The sequence below is a fragment of the Sorex fumeus genome, unplaced genomic scaffold (genome assembly GCF_029834395.1).
Source record: "Sorex fumeus unplaced genomic scaffold, SorFum_2.1 ptg000010l, whole genome shotgun sequence".
In the NCBI taxonomy this organism is placed as follows: Eukaryota; Metazoa; Chordata; class Mammalia; order Eulipotyphla; family Soricidae; genus Sorex; species Sorex fumeus.
In genome coordinates, this window is record NW_026606067.1 from 36,398,833 (window position 1) to 36,420,106 (window position 21,274).

General features: G+C 41.6%; 1 protein-coding gene across 4 annotated transcripts in view; it reads left to right on the forward strand.

The window, feature by feature from the left end:
• Positions 1-21,274, forward strand: part of FNDC3B (fibronectin type III domain containing 3B) — a 377,218-nt gene that overhangs the window by 270,587 nt on the left and 85,357 nt on the right. For all 4 annotated transcript variants that reach the window (XM_056110627.1, XM_056110630.1, XM_056110628.1 and 1 more), the window contains exons 8-10: positions 3,726-3,877; positions 8,286-8,345; positions 19,308-19,446. In XM_056110627.1, coding sequence (XP_055966602.1) covers positions 3,726-3,877; positions 8,286-8,345; positions 19,308-19,446 — 351 coding nt within the window. The remainder of the gene's footprint in view (positions 1-3,725; positions 3,878-8,285; positions 8,346-19,307; positions 19,447-21,274) is intronic.

Here is a 21,274-nt window from a genome sequence, read left to right on the forward strand (position 1 = left end):
AGGGCAGTCATCTTGGTCTTGTAGTTGGTGAAGGACAGGCGGGCGTAAGGAATACTTTTCCCGGCTTCTGCCGCATCTACCAGTACTTCTGCTCTTCTCTCTTTGAGGTCTTCCTTGATCGCATCTCTGCACTGCTTTGCGAGCTCAGACGTTAGCTTGTGGTTGCCTGAGGCATGCGCCAAACCACGCTGGCGAATTAGCTCAAGAGTTTTCGAAGACAAGCGTTTTTGTGTGGCTATCTCTCTCTTGGCGTTCCTCGCACAATCATGGAGGTGCTGAACCAGTCGATCGTATTCCTCCTCAATGTTGTCAACAATGGCATCGTCCCATGTTGCCGCAATAGTGCCAAAGAGCTCCCAGTTGGTGGTCGTTCTGGGAGTTCTCTTTTTGAACTTTGCAGCCCTTTCTCCCCGCTCTGTGAAGTAGAATTTTGCACGAAGGAGACGGTGGTCCAATCCCATTCAGAATTTTGGTACAACAGCAACATCGGTCAGGCAAAACCGTCGATTGAATATGATGTAGACTATTTCATTGTGGAATCGTCCACCGGGAGACTCCCATGTCCAACGTTTAGATTCTGCCTTCTGGAACTGTGAGTTACCATGAATGGTCTTGGTCGACATGATGAACTCAGACAGTCACCCTGTTCGTTCCATTCTAGGCCATGGGTCCCGATGTGAAGTTCTTCAGATGATCTTCTCGGTCCTATCTTGGCATTAAAATCACCCACAATGATCTTGTAGAAGGTGTGGTCTTCTTCATAGAACTTCTCCGACTCCATGTAGAACTTCTCAATTTCTCTTTCATCATAATGAGATGTTGGTGCGTAGACAACGAAGATAGAAACTGCAGGCGGTGAGCCACATCTATTCAAATGTAAACGTCCGATTCAGGTTGTTAGGCATTCGAATGAATCAATGCTTATGGCCAAGTTTGTGTTGACAAGGACACCGACACCTTCGACACCTCTTTTATCGCATGTTCTGAGGAACAATTCTTCTCCAGTGTCAAAAACGGCATGGTGAGATTCGTGCCTTCTTGTCTCGGTCAGACCAATGATGTTGTACTTGATCATTCACGCTTGTACCATCAGGTCCTCGATGGATGCATCTGATGCTAGCATACGTGCATTGAAAGTACAGATGATCATTTTTGTCTTCCTTCATTGTGGCAGCCTAGTTCAGCCTTAAGATTTTGTCGGCCTCTTCTTTCTCATCCTTCTCAGTGCTGCCATGTCGGTGAAGCCTAGAGGGTCAGGTGAATGAGACCCATTGTAGTTACTGGTTTTGGCATATCAAATACACAACGGGTAGCTTGCCAGGTTCTTCCGTGTGGGCAGAATACTCTCGGTAGCTTGCCAGTCTTTCTGAGAGGGATAGAGGCTTTTGGGGCGACCTCTAATCGCCCTCGTAGGTGTGACCATATTTGAGCCCTATCAAATATGGTACGGCAATTCCGGAAGATGGGTATTTAGTGTCTTATGATGTGTCGCGCGGCCGCTTTGTGGCCTTTTCGGCCGCGCGGGTCCGGAAAGCGTCCTGGAGTGTGGCGGCGGCTGGGTAGTGGAAGTATTGTCAGTAGTGGAGGTCTGCCAGCGGGGTATTTATCTGGCCCAATACATCAAGATCCTCTGTGAGCTGTATTGCGGATTCACTACCAGGATCTAACCATTCTACAAAGAAGTAATCATTGATGTCAAGAGAGGGGTTCAGCAGGGTGATACCATTTCACCGAAACTCTTCAGTGCCACCCTCGAGAACATCATGCGACAACTGGAATGGGAAGGAATGGGAGTGAAGATAGATGGTCGGCAACTACACCACCTCCGCTTTGCTGATGACATTGTTTTAATAACACCAAACATCAGCCAAGCGGCACAAATGCTGACCGACTTTGACCGTGAGTGTGGAAAGGTCGGACTACAGCTGAATCTCACGAAGACAATGTTTATGAGAAACAGCCTCGTTCCTGATGCCCCATTCGCTCTCAACGGAACGACCATCTCTGAATGCAACAGCTATGTGTACCTAGGTCGAGAGTTCAACATGATAAATGACCTGGCTCCCGAGCTGCGCAGGAGGAAGAGAGCGGCTTGGAACGCCTCCAAGAACGTGGAAGAAATAGCTAAGAGGACGAAGAACCTCCGGTTCCGGGCACATCTCTTTGATTCCACTGTTCTTCCTGCATTAACATATGCCTCAGAGATCTGGGCCCTACGTAAACAGGATGAGAATGCTATTCGGGTCTCCCAAAGAGGAATTGAAAGAGCTATGCTTGGAATATCACGTTTCACTCAAATGAGAGAAAGAATCCGGAGTTCCGACATCCGTTGACGATCAAGAATCAGGGACGCTGTCTCATTTGCCAAGGTGTCAAAAATCAGATGGGCTGGTCACGTAATGAGATTTAGAGACGACCGCTGGACTAGAGCTGTTACCGACTGGATCCCACGGGATGTCAAAAGACCGTGTGGCCGCCCACCTACCAGATGGTCAGACTTCTTCATCAAGATCATGAACGATCGGTTTGAGTCTCTTCATGTTCCCAGAGCGAACAGATGCCATTGGGCTACACTAGCACGTGACAGGGACAAATGGAGACATTACTGGCGCCCGCTCGAGCAAATCGACGAGTAACGGGAAGTTAAGTGATTAAGTGATTGGATATCAGGACTTTGACAAGAGAGCATCACCTAGAATGATTTGTTTGTTTTCCATAGTAATTAAAGTTGTTCACTTTGAGATAATTCTGGACCAATTTATACCATCATTAATAATATTGGTGGGTCCTTCGAGATAGTACATTGAGTGAGGAACTTGCATGTAGCCAACCTGAGTTTTATTTACAGCATTCTGTTTGGTTCCTCGAGGATCGCCAGGAGTATTTCCTGGGTGCAGAGCCAGGAATAATCCCTAAGCACCAGCAGGTGTGACCCAAAAACAAATCAGAAAGAGATATCGTCAGAAAGAGAGGGACAGACATAGAAAGATTGCACTCTTTTGTGGAATATAAAGTAACAGAATGGGAGACTTACACCCAAGAATAGTAGAGATGAGTACCAGGAGGATTGCTTCACAGTTTGGAAGCCAGTCTCACATGCTGGAGGGAAAGGCAGCTCAGATAGAGAAGGGACCACCAAGTAAAGGGTTCTTAGAGAGCCCGCTCGGGATAGGAGAGGCGTTCTGAAAGTAGCCTATAGACAAAACGTGAAAGCCACTCAATACCTCTATTGCTAACCACAACACCCAAAAGGAGAAAGAGCAAAATGGAATGCCCTGCCACAGAGGCAGGGTGGGGTGGGGGCAATGGGGTGCAATGGTGGTTTGGATACTGGGATCATTGGTGGTGGAGAATGGGCACTGGTTGAAGGATGGGTACTCAAACATTGTATGCCTGAAACGTAAACACGAAAGTTTATAAGTGTAACTGTACCTCATGGTGATTCAATAAAAAAATGAAATAAGGGGCTGGAGCAATAGTACAGCACGTGGGGCATTTGTCTTGCATGCAGCTGACCCAGGTTCGATTCCCAGCATCCCATATGGTCCACCGAGCACCGCCAGGAGTAATTCCTGAGTGCGTGAGCCAGGAGGAACCCCTGTGCATCGCCAGGTGTGACCCTGAAAGCCAAAATAAATAATAAGAGTTAAAATTTTTAAAAAAGGAAGTACATGAAATTGTATAAAATAGGTCTGAACACCGCTCTCCCTGGTTTTCTTCCTCAGGTTTCGAATATCCAGGCGAGAACTGTCGTGCTGTCCTGGGCGCCCCCTGTTGGACTCTCCTGTGGCCCCCACAGTGGCCTTTCCTTCCCCTACAGTTACGAGGTTGCCTTATCCGACAAAGGACGCGATGGAAAGTACAAGATCATCTACAGGTAGAGTATGCCTCTGGGATTTCCTCCGAAACTGTGAAGCTGGGATCATTTGGGGCAATAGAAAAACCAAGGAAAACTTGAAGAGCTTGGCCCTTTTCCCTCTCCAAGTGAACTTTAAGGATTAGTGATAATTATAATGTCAAGAGTTTAGTCCAGGGACTGGCGTGATAGCACAGCAGATAGGGCGTTTGCCTTGTACATGGCCAACCTGGGTTCGATTCCCAGCCTCCCATATGGTCCCATGAGCACTGCCAGAAGTAACTCCTGTGCATTTCTGGTGTGACCCAAACAGCAAAAAATAAAAAACAAAAATGAATTTAAAAAAACAATCATTCCATTTCTTTCTCTTTTTTTTTTTGTAGTCTCACATCCAAGGATATGAAATGAGTTTATTCCAGTTCCGCAGTTCTGCTCCCTATTACCACCTGTTTTATTTTTTTTTTCTTCCAAGAACTTGTGTTTATTTGAGGCCCCTGGGTATTCAGTTCTTAAGTCACAGGGAAACTATTGGATGGAGGAAAACAGGAAAGGAAAACTAAGATGATCAAATGAAGACTTAAAAGACATAGTAAGCAACGCTCAAGGCACCGAGTTTCAGTGTGAACTTGAAGCACAAAGCCAGGAGGTCAAGGACAGAGATGTGGTTAGAACAGATTGGACTTTTCTCATTTGATTTTATTAGAAAGTTAATTTTCAACCTGCAGATATACCTGGGAAGTTATGTCTTTGTAATTCAAAACTTCTGAGAGTAATTTTGATCAGCAAATCAAAGGGCAAGAGGATAGAAAAAGACTTTGAGAAGGTAGAAGTGAAAAGTGCCCAAATATATTTTTTCTTGAGTCGACTAGCTACAACAGTTTCCTCCTGAAAATAACTTCTTGTCACATTCAACAAGTGCTATAAATTCCATACAACTCGTGTTTAAGGCTAGCATGAAATTTTAGCTCAGGATGTGTAATTCTTAAAATTTTAAGCTCCATTTTTAAAAATTTAATTAGTCATTATATTAGCGTGATATGCAAAAATCAAAAAGCAAAAAATAAAAAATATGATATGCAAAAAAATAAAAATAAGTAATTTTTTAAAAAAAATAACCATTCCATTTCTCTCTCTCAAAAAAAAAGAGTTTGGTCCAGAGCTGTTGTCAGAAATGACTTTTGCAGAGCTCTTTGATGTTGGCAAAATAGTTCTTAGTTTTATGTTAGCTTGTCAGTAGAGAGTTAAAGAAAATTTTCTATTGATGTCTATTAAAGCAAAAAAAAGTGAATATGGCTTAGTTTTGCACTTATAAATCATCTCTTTTTTGACCCACATCTTTTTCCAGTCTGGTTTTTTAAAATTCTGCAATAAAATCCTTCTGTTGCACTCTTCTTACCCTTCATAGCAGTTTTTCTAACCTGTAGGAATGATTTGAGCAGTTCATTGTAAGGCTTCCTTAATTGATCAGGCGTTTCGCACACAGAATAAGGGGATTATCTCTTCCGTGTTATGAACTCCCGACTATTAGCCATTCAAGTGAAAGGTGTGTTCCCAATGCGATTTTAAAAGTAAGGTCTTTCTCCTTTGTAGTCGTGAGCACTCAGCTTTGCAGGCAGGAACTCATCGCAGTCATTTGGAACTACCTGACCTCCCTAGGAGTGACCCAGGAGTAGCGGCTGGCCAGGTGCTCTGTGTCCAGGCCACGTGAACCTGCCGTGCCTCTGCCAGATAGCACAGTTTTCTCCCCTCTTTGCACTGTCTTCGGCGCTGCAGAAATTGCATCTCACTAGTCCCACTCCTAAGGGGGACAGTCCTTGATGATTTCTCAGCTATCAAAGCAGGTCTGACAGTTTTCAATGCTTTGGGACCTGAGATGTAGTGTTACTCAGCTCAGTGGTGTCCTGGCGACCACGCTATGCCAGGCGTCAAACTCTGGGCCTCACGGATGCATAGCAGGTACTCTGGGAGGTATCTCTCCGCCCCCATGGCTACTTCTTTGTTGTTGTTGTTGCAGAGTGAAGGCACAGGCAGCAGTGCTCAGGGGTTGCTCTTGGCTCTGTCCTCAGGCATCACTCCTGGCAGGCTTGAAAGACCATATGCGATGCTGGGGCTCGGATTGAATACCCAGTCCACTGTATTATCACTTCCCCGCCCCTTGCCTTCTCAGCCCCAAATCCTAATTCTTCCCTTGCTCTGGGGATATGTCATTGTTTGAATAAAGCATAAAGGAAGAAGCCTTGCTCCCCTCTCTCCACTCACTGTGCTTCTGTGGTCCTAGCCTGGCTCCTGCAGGAAGCCCCTCAGAGATCTCAGCATCTCCCCTCTTGCTCTCTTTGCTCTCCTCCGACCCACCCACACACTACAGAAATAGCAGGCGGTCCCTGTCACTCCTGAGAGAAGACAACTCTCCCACATGCCTCACCAGACTGCGAATTAAATAGTTCTCTTACAACCTGGTCTCACAACTGTTTGATCCCATTTGAATTGTCCGAATGGTAATAATACGGGACTTTATCACATAAGCCTCATTCCCCAGTCTCTGTGTAGGGTGGCCCCTGGGGTCAGGGACCAAGAGGCTGGCCAGGTTCCTGCAGAAAAACCCAGTCTGATTCACCCATTCCCTAACATTTGAGTTTGATTTTCAACAGTTGGTGAAAATAGGTAAATTTTATAAAACATTTTTATGTTGTCACGGTCCTCCCGTTGTTCATCGATTTGCTCGAGCGGGCCCAGTAATGTCTCCATCATGAGACTTGTTGTTACTGTGTTTGGCATATTGAATGCATCACGAGGAGCTTGCCAGGCTCTGCTGTGCGGGCGAGATCCTCTTGGTAGCTTGCCAGGCTCTCCGAGAGGGGCGGAGGAATCGAACTCGAGTTGGCCATGTTGGCTGCGTGCAAGGCAAACGCCCTACCACTGTGCTGTCATCTTTTCTAATTTAAACTGGTCCTGCCCATTTGGACTCTTTAAACATACAGTGTAGGTCAAATAGCTGAGCTGCACGCAGTGGACACGGGCTTTTGTTTGAAATCATTTCAGGTTTACAAACCATTGCAGAATAGAGACCAGGACCTCCCTACAGTAGCTCTGTAGCTGATTTGCCTTAGGGCTGGAGCTTCGTGATCCCCCCTGCCTTTTCCTCTCAATCGCCTTTCTTCCCATTTGTTTTATAGATGATTAACCTTTACCATGAATACTTCAGTCTATTTCCTATAAAATAGTGATATTTTCTTATGTAGCCACAATGTAATTGTCAGCTGATTGCGTTTACCCTGATATCTTCATTCTATCGTCCATATCCCCAGTTTTGTTAAGTGATCTAAATGATGCCAATTATGTAGTATTTTCATCTGTAAAGTCAGATCTCACACTTTGTTGCTATGTCCCTTTAACCTTCTTTAATTTGAAACTGTCCTCCCGTTGTTCATCGATTTGCTCAAGCGGGCCCAGTAACGTCTCCATTGTGAGACTTCTTGTTACTGCGCTTGGCATATTGAATACTCTCGGTAGCTTGCTGGGCTCTCCGAGAGGGTTGGAGGAATCAAACCTGGCTCGACTGGGCTGGCTACGCGCAAGGCAAATGCCCTACTGCTGTGCTATTCGAAACACTTTTCAGAATTCCTTTACTTCTATGAATGTAGCCATGTACACATCCATATGCATATCCCTTACCTTAAATTGTTTGAGGTGCAAGGGATTGAACCCAGGGCCCTCACATATTTGAGGCATTACCCACAGGACTTAAAGTCTTTGACTGGAATGTTCCAAAATTACAACTTCCAATTATACAAATATTTTTGTTGTTGTTTTTGGATGGTACCGGGTGGTACTCCAGGCGCTCTCCTTGCAGTTCTGGGGGGACCATGTGAGGTGCTGGGGATTGAACCCAGGTCAGCTGTGTGCAAGGCAATCTCCTTACGCAATCCTTACCCATCTCTCTGACCACTATATAAATGATTTAATTGAGTATGAGAGCTCTGTGTTGGTCTGTGGGGAAGCAAATTAAGGTTTCTTCAAGAACTGAGATGACAAAGTAAGCAGTCAGGACTCTTGCCAAGGTGAATCTGGGAGCTACCTCTAGCTGACAGCTGGTACAGTTATTAACTTACACTCATCCATCTATTTGATTGCTCTACTTACTTTTCTTGTGTAAAACTGTCTTTATATTTAAGAAGTAATAAGACCTTTCTGGATTTTATTCATGAATTAGCCTTGCCATTTTCCAGATCTAGGAATGACATAATGAAAAGGAATCTTAGTTTTCTAGTCCAAAGGAACAGTAATACCAAATAAGAAAATTTATTCTGCTTTGGGATTGAATCAATATAACAGCTCATGAATCATTACTGGTTCACGATTGTGAGATCCAAATGCAAAACCTGTTTTACTGTTGAAGATGAATGATTAACTAATGAATTTTTCTTTGCAGTGGAGAAGAATTAGAATGTAACCTGAAAGATCTTCGACCAGCAACTGATTACCATGTCAGGTGAGTTTGGATATGAAAGCAGGAACTGCACTGCAGAGTTCCACTTGCTAATCTAAATCGAGTTTGCTTTTCAAAATCTTTGTTTCCAAATCCTGTTCCAGTAATACTGAATTTTTTAAAAAAATTTTTAAAAAGGGGCTGAAGCAATAGCACAGTGGGTAGGGCATTTGCCTTCAACACGACTGACCAGGGTTCAATTCCCAGCATCCCATATGGTCCCCTGCCAGGGGGAATTATTCAGTAATTCCTGAGTGCAGAGCCAGGAGTAACCCCTGTGCATTGCCAGGTCTGACCCAGAAAGCAAAAAAAAAAAAAATTTTTTTTAAAAAGCACTTGGTTCATGGAAATTACCTGACCAGGCATTGTAGCTCCTTGACTCACTGTCTATTCACTAATATTTTGTGCTTAAGGAAGCAGTAATTAGCAATACACAACAGTGTTTCTTCTTTTTTAATATATATATATATTTTATGAATCACCATGAGATGTACAGTTACATCAATTTTGTTCAAGCGGGCCCAGTAATGTCTCCATTGTGAGACTTGTTAGTTTGGCATATTGAATACATCACGGGTAGCTTGCCAGGCTTTGCCATGCAGGCGAGATACTCTCGGTAGCTTGCCGGGCTCTCCAAGAGGGGCGGAGGAATCGAACCCGGCTCTGCCGGGCTGGCTGTGCGCAAGGCAAACGCCCTACCTGCTATGCTATCACTCCAGGCCTGACTCTTCTCCTTTTTATGTAACTCTTCCTCCTTTTTATGGTGTTTGGGTTGGTCATATGCATGGTAAACAGCCTACCTATTGTACACTCTGGCCCCCAAACGCTTCTGGTGATAGAGAAAGTAAAAGAGTTTTAAACACTTAATTTTAAAAATCAATTTTAATTTATATGGTGTCTGTGAACTAAGATTCTGTGGTAATGTTATGTTTTTATTCTTACAAAAATTAATTTTTCAGTAGTTTTTAACTAAAGACCACACATGTATAAACTGTATTCTGACTAAACACCTAAAATTCTTCTCATGTTGCAAGAAGACCTTTACTTTTTTTTATCCATAGTTGAGTTTTTTTTATTTATTTATTTTTTGTTAAGGAATCACCGTAAAGTACAGTTACAAACTTAAGAACTTTCGTTGTTGCATGGGGCTGGAGCGATAGCACAGTGGGTGGGCATTTGCCTTGCACGCAGGCCCACCCAAGTTCAATTCCCAGCATCCCATATGGTCCCCTGAGCACCACCAGGGGTAATTCCTGAGTGCAGAGCCAGGAGTAACCCCTGTGCCTTGCCGGGTGTGACCCAAAAAAGCAAAAAAAAAAAAGAACTTTTGTGTTTGCATTTCAGTCATATAATGATCATTTACCTATCCCTCCACCATTTTTTATATTTTTTAATGAAACACTGTGAGATAGAATTATAGACTTACACACTTTCGTGATTACGTTTCAGTTATACAGTGGTCTGGTACCTCCACCAGTGACTATTCTCCATCACCAGTGTTCCCAGTATCTCTCCCGCCAACCCCACCCTATCCTTCACCCCACCCCCACCTCTGTGGAAGACACATTCCTTTTTACTGTCTCTCTCCTTTTAGGTGTTGTGGTTTGCAATACAGGTAGTAAGTGACCATCATGTTCGGTCTATAGTCTACTTTCAGCATGCAAGAAGACCTTAATCTTAAAAGGCATAAAGGTTTTCAGATAAGTAAAACAAATAGTGAATTAACTGCGGCAAGAATTTACCCAATTTGGCAAAAATACAAGCTTTTATAAGCTGAATATGTAGTCTGAAATCACTGCTGCGATTTTTTCCCAAAATTTCTACTGTGGCTGCTGAAAGGTAGGTTAGCTAGTCCTAAGGAGAAACTCAACCAACCACAAACATCTGAGGAAGATAGTAGTAGCCAAATGTTACAGAGCTCATTTGATTATTTAAAGATACTTCCATCTATCCATTTGTGTTTTTATTTAGATAGGTTTGTGTATGTCGACCTTAATCGGTATTTTATTGAAATTGATTTTTATTTTACTTAAAAGTTCATTAAGCTAGCCAGAAATGTTAACTGTAATAATATACGTAGAGCTGAATTGACAGCAGTGGGCTAAGCAAATGCTTTACACACAGAGGTCCAGGTTATGTCCCGCACTACATGGTTCCCCAACAACTGCAAGATAGGATGCACCCCACAAAAATCCCTTAAGATTCTATGTGTAGTAAGTTTCCTTTCTTCAAATGTGTACATGAAAATTATGTAACAAAATTACAGGCATCGATCACACATTCTTTATTGTACTTCCCAAAGGTTACTTCGTACCACATTTATTTAAACCATTGTTATTATTATTTTTAAATAATCCTTAATCTTTTATTTATTTATTTTTGCTTTTTGGGTCACACCCGGCGATGCACAGAGGTTACTCCTGGCTCTGAACTCAGGAATTACTCCTGGCGGTGCTCAGGGGACCATGTGGGATTCTGGGAATCGAACCCGGGTTGGCCACGTGCAAGGCAAACGCCCTACCCACTGTGCTACTGCTCCATCCACCACATTTTTATTTTTGATGGAATGGTGGCAGAGTAACCTAATAGCTATAATATTGACATATATATTACATGTAATATACAATGTATATTGTATGTTTTTTTTTAAGATGAGTTGTAGTCAGATTGTGATGTAAATTAACTGTTCTAACTTTGGCCAATCCATAGAATCCTTCAAACAATTTTCATATTTAGGGACAAATTCAGCTTATATCTTATTAGCTGCACTATTTAAAACTAAGTTTAAAGCAAGGCATTTTCTATTGATTCATAAAAGACACATCTGCTTAGCTTTTGTTTAGATGAACTCTTGCAACCATACCCTCTGGTTTAAATGAAACTTTGGGTGTTGAGTTAACTGTGTCTTCAGCCCAGTCACATTAAACTTTTCACATAATCTGCACAAATAAAAAGATTTGTATTTTTTATGAAGCTGAGATGATAATAGAAATAGATTAACCATACTTGCAAGCACTTGATTTAACAATGAACCAGAAAATGTAACACCACATAGTGAGTTATTTGAATATTCTCTTCTAAGTCATTGTTAACATGTTTCCTTTTTCCCCCGTCTTTAACAGTTTGTTACTGTTTTATTGATTTCCTGCTCCTTCATGAGGTGATAATACCCTTTTTTAAGAAATGTCTTGTCATAAACAGTCTTCTATTATTTACTAGTCTTCCATTATTTTCTAGGCAACTGTTTCCTTTTATTACTTTTAACTCTAACAAAGTCTAAGACGACTTGAGATCCTTTGCTCATCAATTCTTTTTACTGCCTGGTCTCATGAATACCTTGGATTCTGGGGCTGTGAATGAATTGTTTCTCTCTTATAATGAGAATAGGGGCATGAGGTGATTGCCATTGGATCCAGACTTTCTCCTGACATAGCTGGAGCCCCATACTCGTGGCTTCTATGACATGACACATAGGTGGCACTCTACATGGACAATCTAAGGTACCAAGTCTTTGGTCTAGCATACAATTTTTCCAGAATATTCTGTAACACTCTGGAGTTTATAGAAGATTCTCCCTTTTGGTTTATGGTATCTTTCAAGCCATTTTTCAGAACCCCTCTCCTAATGGTAGTATATATAATCCAGATTTTGGTTGTTTTATTGCTTTTTATGTTGTGGTCATGGTGCTGGGAGTCAGGTTAACAATTTCTGCTACTCTGAGGCTAGTGGATGCCAGGTATTGAGTCCAGGACGATATAGATTCAAGACATGTCTCTACCATTTGAGTCACAATTCTGACCCTCATATTTTTGCCTTGCCTAGATTGTTCTTTCGCTTCCTTTCCTTACATACAGTTCTTCTTTTTTCAAGAGTTTGATTTCTTTTCCTTAAATGACTTTGACTGGAGTGATAGCACAGCAGTAGGGCGTTTGCCTTGCACGCAGCCAACATGGCCTACCCGAGTTCGATTCCTCCGCCCCTCTCAGAGAGCCTGGCAAGCTACTGAGAGTATCTCGCCCGCACGGCAGAGCCTGGCAAGCTCCCCATGACGTATTCGATATGCCAGACACAGTAACAACAAAGTCTCCAATGGAGACGTTACTGAGCCCGCTCGAGCAAATGACTTTGACAAGCCACCCTGATGTAAGAATTTAAAATGTGAACTAATGGCACTATCTCTTATGAGTTTCATAGGCAAGCCACTTAAACGTCTTTGGACTAGGTTTGTCATTTATAAAGGAAGGGTAGTATTTATAACAGTCTCAGAAAAATGGTGTGAGAGCAAATAAATATAGGTATGAAGATGTTAGAAATCAATCATAGATTATATCATTTTTATGCACCTGATGAAGCCAGCATATTATAATCAACCTAATGGAAACCTGTATGAAATATGTCTCATAAAGTATGTCAATTTTTTGTACATTTGCTATTCTTTTCCCCAGTGTTGTTACAGTCTTTCCACGCTCTAAAAATAAGGCTGCATTAGATGGGTTCCTTAAACATATATGTAGTTAGACCATATCACTGTTTATTGAGATAAAGATAATTGGCACTTAGAGTTTCTAAAAGTGGAAGCTGAATTGGCATTCTAAAAGTTTTGGTTCCCTTGGTTAAAGAAACATCTACACAGTGGAATACTATGCAGCTGTCAGGAAAAATGAAGTCATGAAATTTTCCTATAAATGGATGGACATGAAGAGTATCATGCTGAGTTGAAATGAGTCAGAAGAAAGGGACAGATATAGGATGGCTGCATTCGTTTGTGGTATATAAAACTTAAATATATTGCAGAAGAGCCCGGCAAGCTACCGAGAGTATTGGATATGCCAGACACAGTAACAACAAAGTCTCCAATGGAGACGTTACTGGGCCCGCTCGAGCAAATCGATGATCAACGGGAGGGCCTTTACCTTTATATTGCAGAAGAATAATATCCATGGCTAGGGGGTTGGAGGACTAACCCCTAACGTGGTTGGAACTAACCACATGTATGTGTGGGGCTGAGGGTAGGAAGATAGTGGAGAGACCAGTATGACAATAATAGCTGGGAATGATCATGCTGGACAAGATCTGAGGGTTAAAAGCAGGTAAGGGGTATTCTTGATAGCCTTTCAGTATCAATATTGCAGACCCAATGCCCAAGTGGGGGATTGGTGGCCGGGGGGGGGGGGGCGCGGAGGCGGAGAAAGAGAGAGAGAGAGAGAGAGAGAGAGAGAGAGAGAGAGCACTTGCCTTAGAGTAGAGGCAGGCAGGGAATGGGAGGTGATGGGAGGGAACCTTGGGCCACTGGTGCTGGGAAATGTGCACTGGTGGAGGGATGCTTGTTGGAATACTGCATGACTGAAATCCAATCATGAACAGCTTGGTAATGGTCTATCTCACAGTGATTCATTAAAAAAAAAAAAGTTAAAAAAAATAGAAGTTTCGGTTCTTGGAATGTCAGCGTCTATCAAACAAAAATTTAATCAAGTAAAGTCACGAAGACGCCCTCAAAAAGACTATGTGGATATAATTTCCTTCATTGATTTTTTTCTTATAAGACTTATAAGATCGCCCTTACTATACAGCTGCACTTAGAGTCATTGCCATTTTTATTTGTTTCTGCATTTCCAGTTTACAAAATGTGTCTCTCGTGGAAGTCTTTACAGCCAGTGATGGGAGTGGAAATATTCCCTGTCGCAGCCTGAAACATGCTGCATTTGCTACCGGTCTCTCACCTTTTGATTAAGACCTGCAGAATTCTCCATTCAAATCATTCTAGTGGCATGAGAAGTTTCTTTCTCCTCTTGCCAGGAAGCCTCACCGGGGTTTCTGTTCTTGATGGTTCTGATTTTTCTCCTTCCATTCCATCCCCTTCACTCTGATGATTCAGTCCCTTTTTGAATGTGTTTTTTCACTTTTGACTTTTTCCTCTCTCATGTTAGTGTTGCAGAAAGTTCACCAGTCAGCTAAGCAGATCCTTCTTTTCAATACTTTTTTAGCAGCATCTGTCTCTCCATCAGAGAGTGCTGCCACTGAGCTCTCTGGTGCATGAGATCAGTTACCAGGCAAGAATAGCTCTTGATTTCTGGCCATTATCGCTCTGTTACTGGAAATAGTTTATAAGAGACTAATGTCAGCCTTGAGGCAGAGCTCTCGCTCCTGCCCTACCGTATTCCAGGACACATAACAACTGCTGAAAATATGTGTCCTGGGATATTTCAGGTTATAAGGGATTTTTTTCCTTTTCACTTTGTGATGTGTGTGTGCGTATGTGTGTGTATTATTGGAGTCTGATGTGTATTATTTTTGCACTGGTAAAAGTACTAGTGTATTATTGCTACACATTTATCCAACAACTATTTTTTCCTCCCCTAGTGATTATATAATCTTCCTTTATTGATTTGAAAACCTTAGGTATTTGGTCTTGAATTTACTTTTTATTTAAGTTATCACTTTCATATTTGTCACTGATTTCTTATAGAGATTGCTTTCTAAGAGGAGTTAGTAATGGTTGAATATGAGAACTCTGTGGTTATGAAAATATAATTATTTGGTATTTCCACAGAGTGTTATATTTTATGTATTATATAAAACCACAAATAGAAAATCTTGTATGTGAGAAAGCTTGTGCTTATACAATGTGTATATGGTTGTGACTATACCTTGAGGAAGGAAAAGTGAGATGAAAAATCAATGCATAAATAATATTTTATAGTACTTATATGTAAGTATGCTTATATTAACATATCGCTTATTTTTTACATAAGCAAAGAAGCATGTTTTTTTAATTGATACTTAATCAATCATATTAGCATCGAAATAACCAGTTTTCTATGGGAGTAAAGAACTTACGTTTTTAGGGGCTGGAATACAGTGGGTAGGGCATTTGCCTTGCACACGGCCAACCCGGGTTCGATTCCCAGCATCCCATATGGTCCCCTGAGCAGTGCCAGGAGTAATTCCTGAGTGCAGAGTCAGGAGTAACCCCTGTGCATCACCGGGTGTGACCCAAAAAAAAAGCCAGAAAGGAAAAAGAATTTATGTTTTTTATCAGTGGCTAGAACAGTCTACAGTTTAAATGTTGTTGAATAGTAATTTCATGATTAAAAGTGGTTTTCCAGTCAGTGGCTTAAGCAGTTTGGCCAAGAACTTGCCCATAGATGATATCATGTAATAGCTTTTTCCAGAAAAATGATGTGATGTAACATTTCCAAAACTATGGTTGACCAGCTCAGTACAGAGTTACGAAATAGGTGTTATTGACCAGAAATTGTGGGTCCTAGTGAGTTAACAGTGTGCTGGAGGAAGCTGGAAGCGAATTTTCAAAATTCTTGGGGCACCTATTTCATAAGCATCAGTTAAGCTGAAACAAATGTGAAAATCTTACATAAATTTAATATAATCTTAGAAAAAGGGTATTCTGTCCAGGGATATATGCAAAAAAATTCAACTGTTTTGATTTATTGAGTCTTAGAAACAGATCCTTCTATTATATGATGATATTTTTAGGGAGAAAATACCACCTTCTTATGAAAAAAATAACACAACACCCAAAAGGAGAGAGAGAACAGAGGGGAATGCCCTGCCACAGAGGCGGGGGGGGGGGGGGGCGGGTGGGGGGGATGGGGGTGGGAGGGATACTGGAATCCTTGGTGGTGGGAAATGGGCACTGGTGGAGGGATGGTTATTTGATCATTGTATAATTGAAACCCAAGCACAAAATTTGTAAGTCTACAACTGTACATCATGGTGTCTCACTAATAAAATTTTTTTTAAAATTCTAAAAAAAAATAACATCTTTGAAAATGTAGTATTACTTCTCAATACTTTTCTATCAAAGTTATTGGTAAAAACAGAACTCGTTGATACTGTAACTAATTGTTACGTATTTACCAATCAATGGAATTCACAAATGTAGTCATAGGCTAGGACTTTCAGAAATTATGTCAAACTTCCAGTACTGTCTTCAAGGCATTTACATTACCATATAAATGGATCTTGTTTTCCTAGTACTTTTACCAGTGCAAAAGAATCCACTGTAGTTTTGATGTTTTTTCTTTGTTTTTAAATTTTTAATCATAGGGAAAATAATTCCATGTGACTCGTTTGACCTCAGATTTTCAGCTGCCTCAGATTGTTGTCTTCTGCCAGTCAGTCTGTTTTATCCCATCTGATATCCTCCCAGCCAGGCTGCCAGGACCCTCCTCTATTGTTCTTGTTTCTCTCACCTAATTTCTGTGAATTTCAGACTCCAAGAATCTAATGGAAGAGAAAAAACAAACATGACCGAGTTCATATCCCCTGCCGGTGTCTCCCCGCAGTCCAGTCTGCTGGCTCTTGGCATGCCCTTTCCCGGCTGCTTTTCCTCTGCTCTATTATCCTGATGGATTTGGGGCACTAATTTTGTGAAACCAGTGTACACAGTATGGCACAGATTAGTAGGCACATGTCTAGTGATCATAGAGATTCTTAACTAAGACCCTCTGCGCCAAAGTCCTTGAGCACAGTTCAGCTCACAGCAGTCTCAGCCCTGAGGTGATAGATGAGAGTGGTTGGTATTGGTATCTGCAGGGCATGCTACCTGTCCCCTCCAAAGCAGTGCTGCTCTCACCCTTATCTTAGGACTCTCGAGTGTGTTCTAGAACTTTAGTTCTTTAAGGAAGCTAAGGGAGTGGGGTGTGTGTGTGTGGGGGGGGGGGGGGGGGTTCTGTTTGCTTGTTTTGTGTGGGTGTATGTGCATTTCTCTGTGTTTTGTATGTGTGTGTGTGTGTGTGTGTGTGTGTGTGTGTCTGTCTGTCTGTCTGTCTGTCTGTGAAACTCTTTCCCCAGCCATCCTTTATTGTTTTTGCTTTTCGAGGAATCTCCAAAATTACTTTCAGCTTTGGTTTAATGGTCATGTAAAATGGAGAATTCTGATCTATAAATTAAAGCTGGATCCCTGCCCATGCTTATAATACTCTAGATTCATTTTATGTAACTGACTCCCATTGAGCTTGTCCTGATTACACAGAAATGATCTTGCAAATAATACTGATCAGTTTTATATTTTTCTGTGCCTACTTACAGTGAATGCAATTTTTAAAAAAAAAGAGCATTTCTTTCATCAAGTTTCATAGAGTATATTCAAATAGTTATATCCCACCAAACATCATAGGATCCTCCCACAAGACAACTAAGGTAGCTATCTAGTACCTAGGTATTTTGGAAAGTAATCGTGTCTCTTTACATGACCAGTCTCTGAATTTTCTGTAATGAACTTTGTGAAGGAAGGACTATGTTGATTGCATACCTACTATGTAGGACCTATTTTCCCATAATATTGTTATTTTCCACTGTTATATTCACTGGACAGAGTGAGGGGAAGTAGTTTTGTGGGTATTTCAACAAGTATGATTGTTGAGTGAGTGAGGACATCAGACAATACAGTAAATCATTTAAACTTTAGCTGTGCAGTCTTTAGGAAACTTCCTTCCATCTCTCTAGTATGGGTTTTCTTCTGCCTTTAATAGGATTTCATGAACAGATGTTTATAGAAATTGAAGGCCTGATGCAGACTCTTGAAATAATTCTTAATAGTTTAATCTTTGCATCTTTTTTAAGCCACAGAAATCCTTTGTTGTTGTTTTTCCTTGGTTTATTTTGTTTAGGGGGCCATACCTGGCAATGGTCAAAGGCTGCTTACTCCTGGTTCGATGCTTGGGGACCACTCCTTGTGGTGTTCAGGGGACCTTGCAATGCTGGGTTTCAAACCCAGACCTCCCATACGCAAAGCGTGCACAATAGCCCTTGGAGCTATCTTCCTGGACCTTCTGTGGTTCTCTTCAAAAGAATATGTTTTCACATATTGAGTTAAACATTGTTAAATGCTCAGCATTTTAAAGACAGAGAAAGGAAGATGCTAAAAATCAACTTAGTCTATTTTCTGCTATCATAAGAGAATCTTTTATTTTTCAGTATTTTCTGAGCTTTTCTTCACACCATCTCTGGAGATACCAGGCACACATGTTCAAGGTTGAGCCAAACCTTTCAATGTGCAGAGGTACAGCTGTAGTATTGGCTTAGATGCAATACATAAAGGTTCCCATAGGTAAACTGTCCCAGAGCATCACTGAATTTGTGACACACTTACTAGCCATGCCTTGTTATTCTTGAACATTAGTATTTCTTCCTAAATATTGTTGTTTCATGAAAACAATTCGGAGATGCTCTTCCTTCTGTTGTTTTCCCTCGTATGCTCTCTCCCGCCTGTGCTTGCTCATCCTTCCTTGTTTCTCCTTTTCTCCCAACTCTTTTACTTTCGTTCCTTTCCAGAATCAAGGCTTTTTCATTTTTAGAATGTCTCTGGAGAATATTCTGGGGCTAACATTTATTTTTGTACATAGCACATTCTTTTCTAGTCAGTAGACTCTGCCTGTCTAAAATGAGATTGGTGGTTCCTAGCGGAAGAGAGAATACTTGCCAGAGGCAGATTGGGGGGGTGGGGGCTCTTCCCTCCTAGGGAGGGAGCGGGGCTGTCCCCTGGAAATGCTGACCCTTGACAAGCCTGGGCAGAAACAGCAGGTGGAAAGTAGAGAAAGGACCAAACATGATGGCCCCTCAGTATCTGTATTGCAAACCATAATGCCCCAAAGTAGAGAGAGTAAGATCGAAATTGTCTGCCATAGAGGCAGAGGGAGGGGTGGGGTGGGGGAGGGCGGAGGGTTACTGGGGACATTGGTGGTGGGAAATGTGCACTGGTGGAGGGATGGGTGTTCGATCATTGTATGACTGGAACTCAAACTTGAAAGCTTTGTAACTGTATTTCACGGTGATTCAGTAAAAATAAAAAAAATAAAAAATACAGATAAGTAGCAGAGTCACAGTGTTCATGACCCAAGAAAATTCTGTTTGATGGGAAATCCTGGTAAAGTCTAAGATTAAAAACCCTGGTGCGCTGTGTCGGCCACTACCACTCACGGTGTTTGCCTGTTTCGATTGCAGGGTGTACGCCATGTACAATTCTGTGAAGGGCTCCTGCTCCGAGCCAGTCAGCTTCACCACGCACAGCTGCGCTCCCGAGTGTCCCTTCCCGCCTAAGCTGGCCCATCGGAGCAAGAGCTCGCTAACCTTGCAATGGAAAGTGAGTAACTTGGAGTGTGGGACGAGGCGGAAATCTTGAGCCACTTAACGTTATTCCGGACGACTGATGTCTGATGTTCTTCTTGGTTGTTGTGAAATATTATGCTGGTATCAAAAGGTACCACGTCTTTCTACGAAAATGGGCAAAGGAATGGAAAAGGGAACTGCAATACCCGCTTTCCCAGCTTTAGGTTTCTTTACAGAGGAACTGGCAGGGTTTATCTTTCAGATAATGGGAATACTTTATAATTATATTCCGAATATCTAAGTTTGATTTTCTGAGAGTTTGATTCCTTTGAGAACATTAAGAGACTTTAGTAAAAAGGGTTTGTGAAGAAAGAGGTAGGCACAAGGTAATCTTAAAGTTCTCTTAGCTTCTTTCAAATGGTTTCCCTGTACTGTTGTATCACTGTCATCTTGTTATTCATCGATTTACTCAAGTGGGCACCAGTAACGTCTCATTCGTCCCATCCCTGAGATTTTAGCAGCTTCTCCTTACTCGTCTTTCCCAACACTGTCGTATTGGAGGATGTTTCAGGGTCAGGGGAATGAGGCCCGTTATTGTTACTATTTTGGGCATATCGAATACTCCACAGGTAGCTTGCCAGGCACTCAAATGGTAACTAAAATAATTCATATTTAAAACTATCGAATGTTTTGTGGAATGAGTAACATTAAAACTTCATTATTTCGGGGGCTGGAGTGATAGCACAACCGGTAGAGCATTTGCCTTGCACGCAGCCGACCCGGGTTCTATTCCCAGCATCCCATATGGTCCCCCAAACACCGCCAGGAGTAGTTCCTGAGTGCATGAGCCAGGAGTAACCCCAGTGCATCGCCGGGTATGACCCAAAAAGCAAAAAAAAAAAAAAAACCACTTTATTATCTCTACGAATTAGGCCTGGGGATCACTAATTATTTTTAGGACAGAATTATATTTTTCATGACATTCCATTTACTCTTCACTCATAACTTTTGCTCCAAAGATGCTGTCCTTTGCCACGTTCGAGTTGTGCATTTCCTAGAAAACAGCTTGTTTTCCACCTCTGGAGCAATTATTTCTGTAATCTTGAAAATTCTGAAATGTGGTTTTAAAAAGTGACATTTGTAACAGCAGAAATAATAGATTTATAGTATGTGGGGGAGAGCAGTAATAAGTGAAAAAAAAGAAGAATGCTCGGAGGGCCAGTGCCAGAAAAGGAGTATTTGATCTTTTTGTTCCTTGAAGGTAAGATTTATCTAGGGAGTCGCCAAAAAAGCAGTTGAGGATGGTAGTTATCAAGCACGCAGGGCTTGGATAGGCCCCTCTCGTGTGACCATCTGTGTTCTCGAGCCCGTGGCCAGCAGTGACTGTGTTCTTTTTTTTTTTTTTTTTTTTTTGACAAAGACGAAGTTTCAAATGGCTTAGAATCTGAACTATTTTATTTTCCTTCCTGGCTTCCAGGGATAATCCAGGTCAGTGATTCCCCACCTTTTCAGAGTTTTAACACCCAGAGAGTCATCATTTATTTTGTTCCTGGAGCATATGCATCCATTTTTAAATGTGTCCTATAAACATATATATGTGTGTGTGTGTGTGTATATATATATATATATATGTATGTATGTATGTATATATATATAAACATACAGAAGTATTTCTTAAGAAAATAATGAAAACCTGTTTTCTTTGGAAAATATAAGACATCTTCCTGAGATTGCCAAAGGGGAGCCCCTTTGGTTTATAAAGGGTCTTAGAAACCTAAAGTTGGGAATCACTGATACATAATTCTGCTTAAAAGCTGGATGAAATTCAGACCTCAGCAGACCCAGAAAGAACTTTTCTTAGA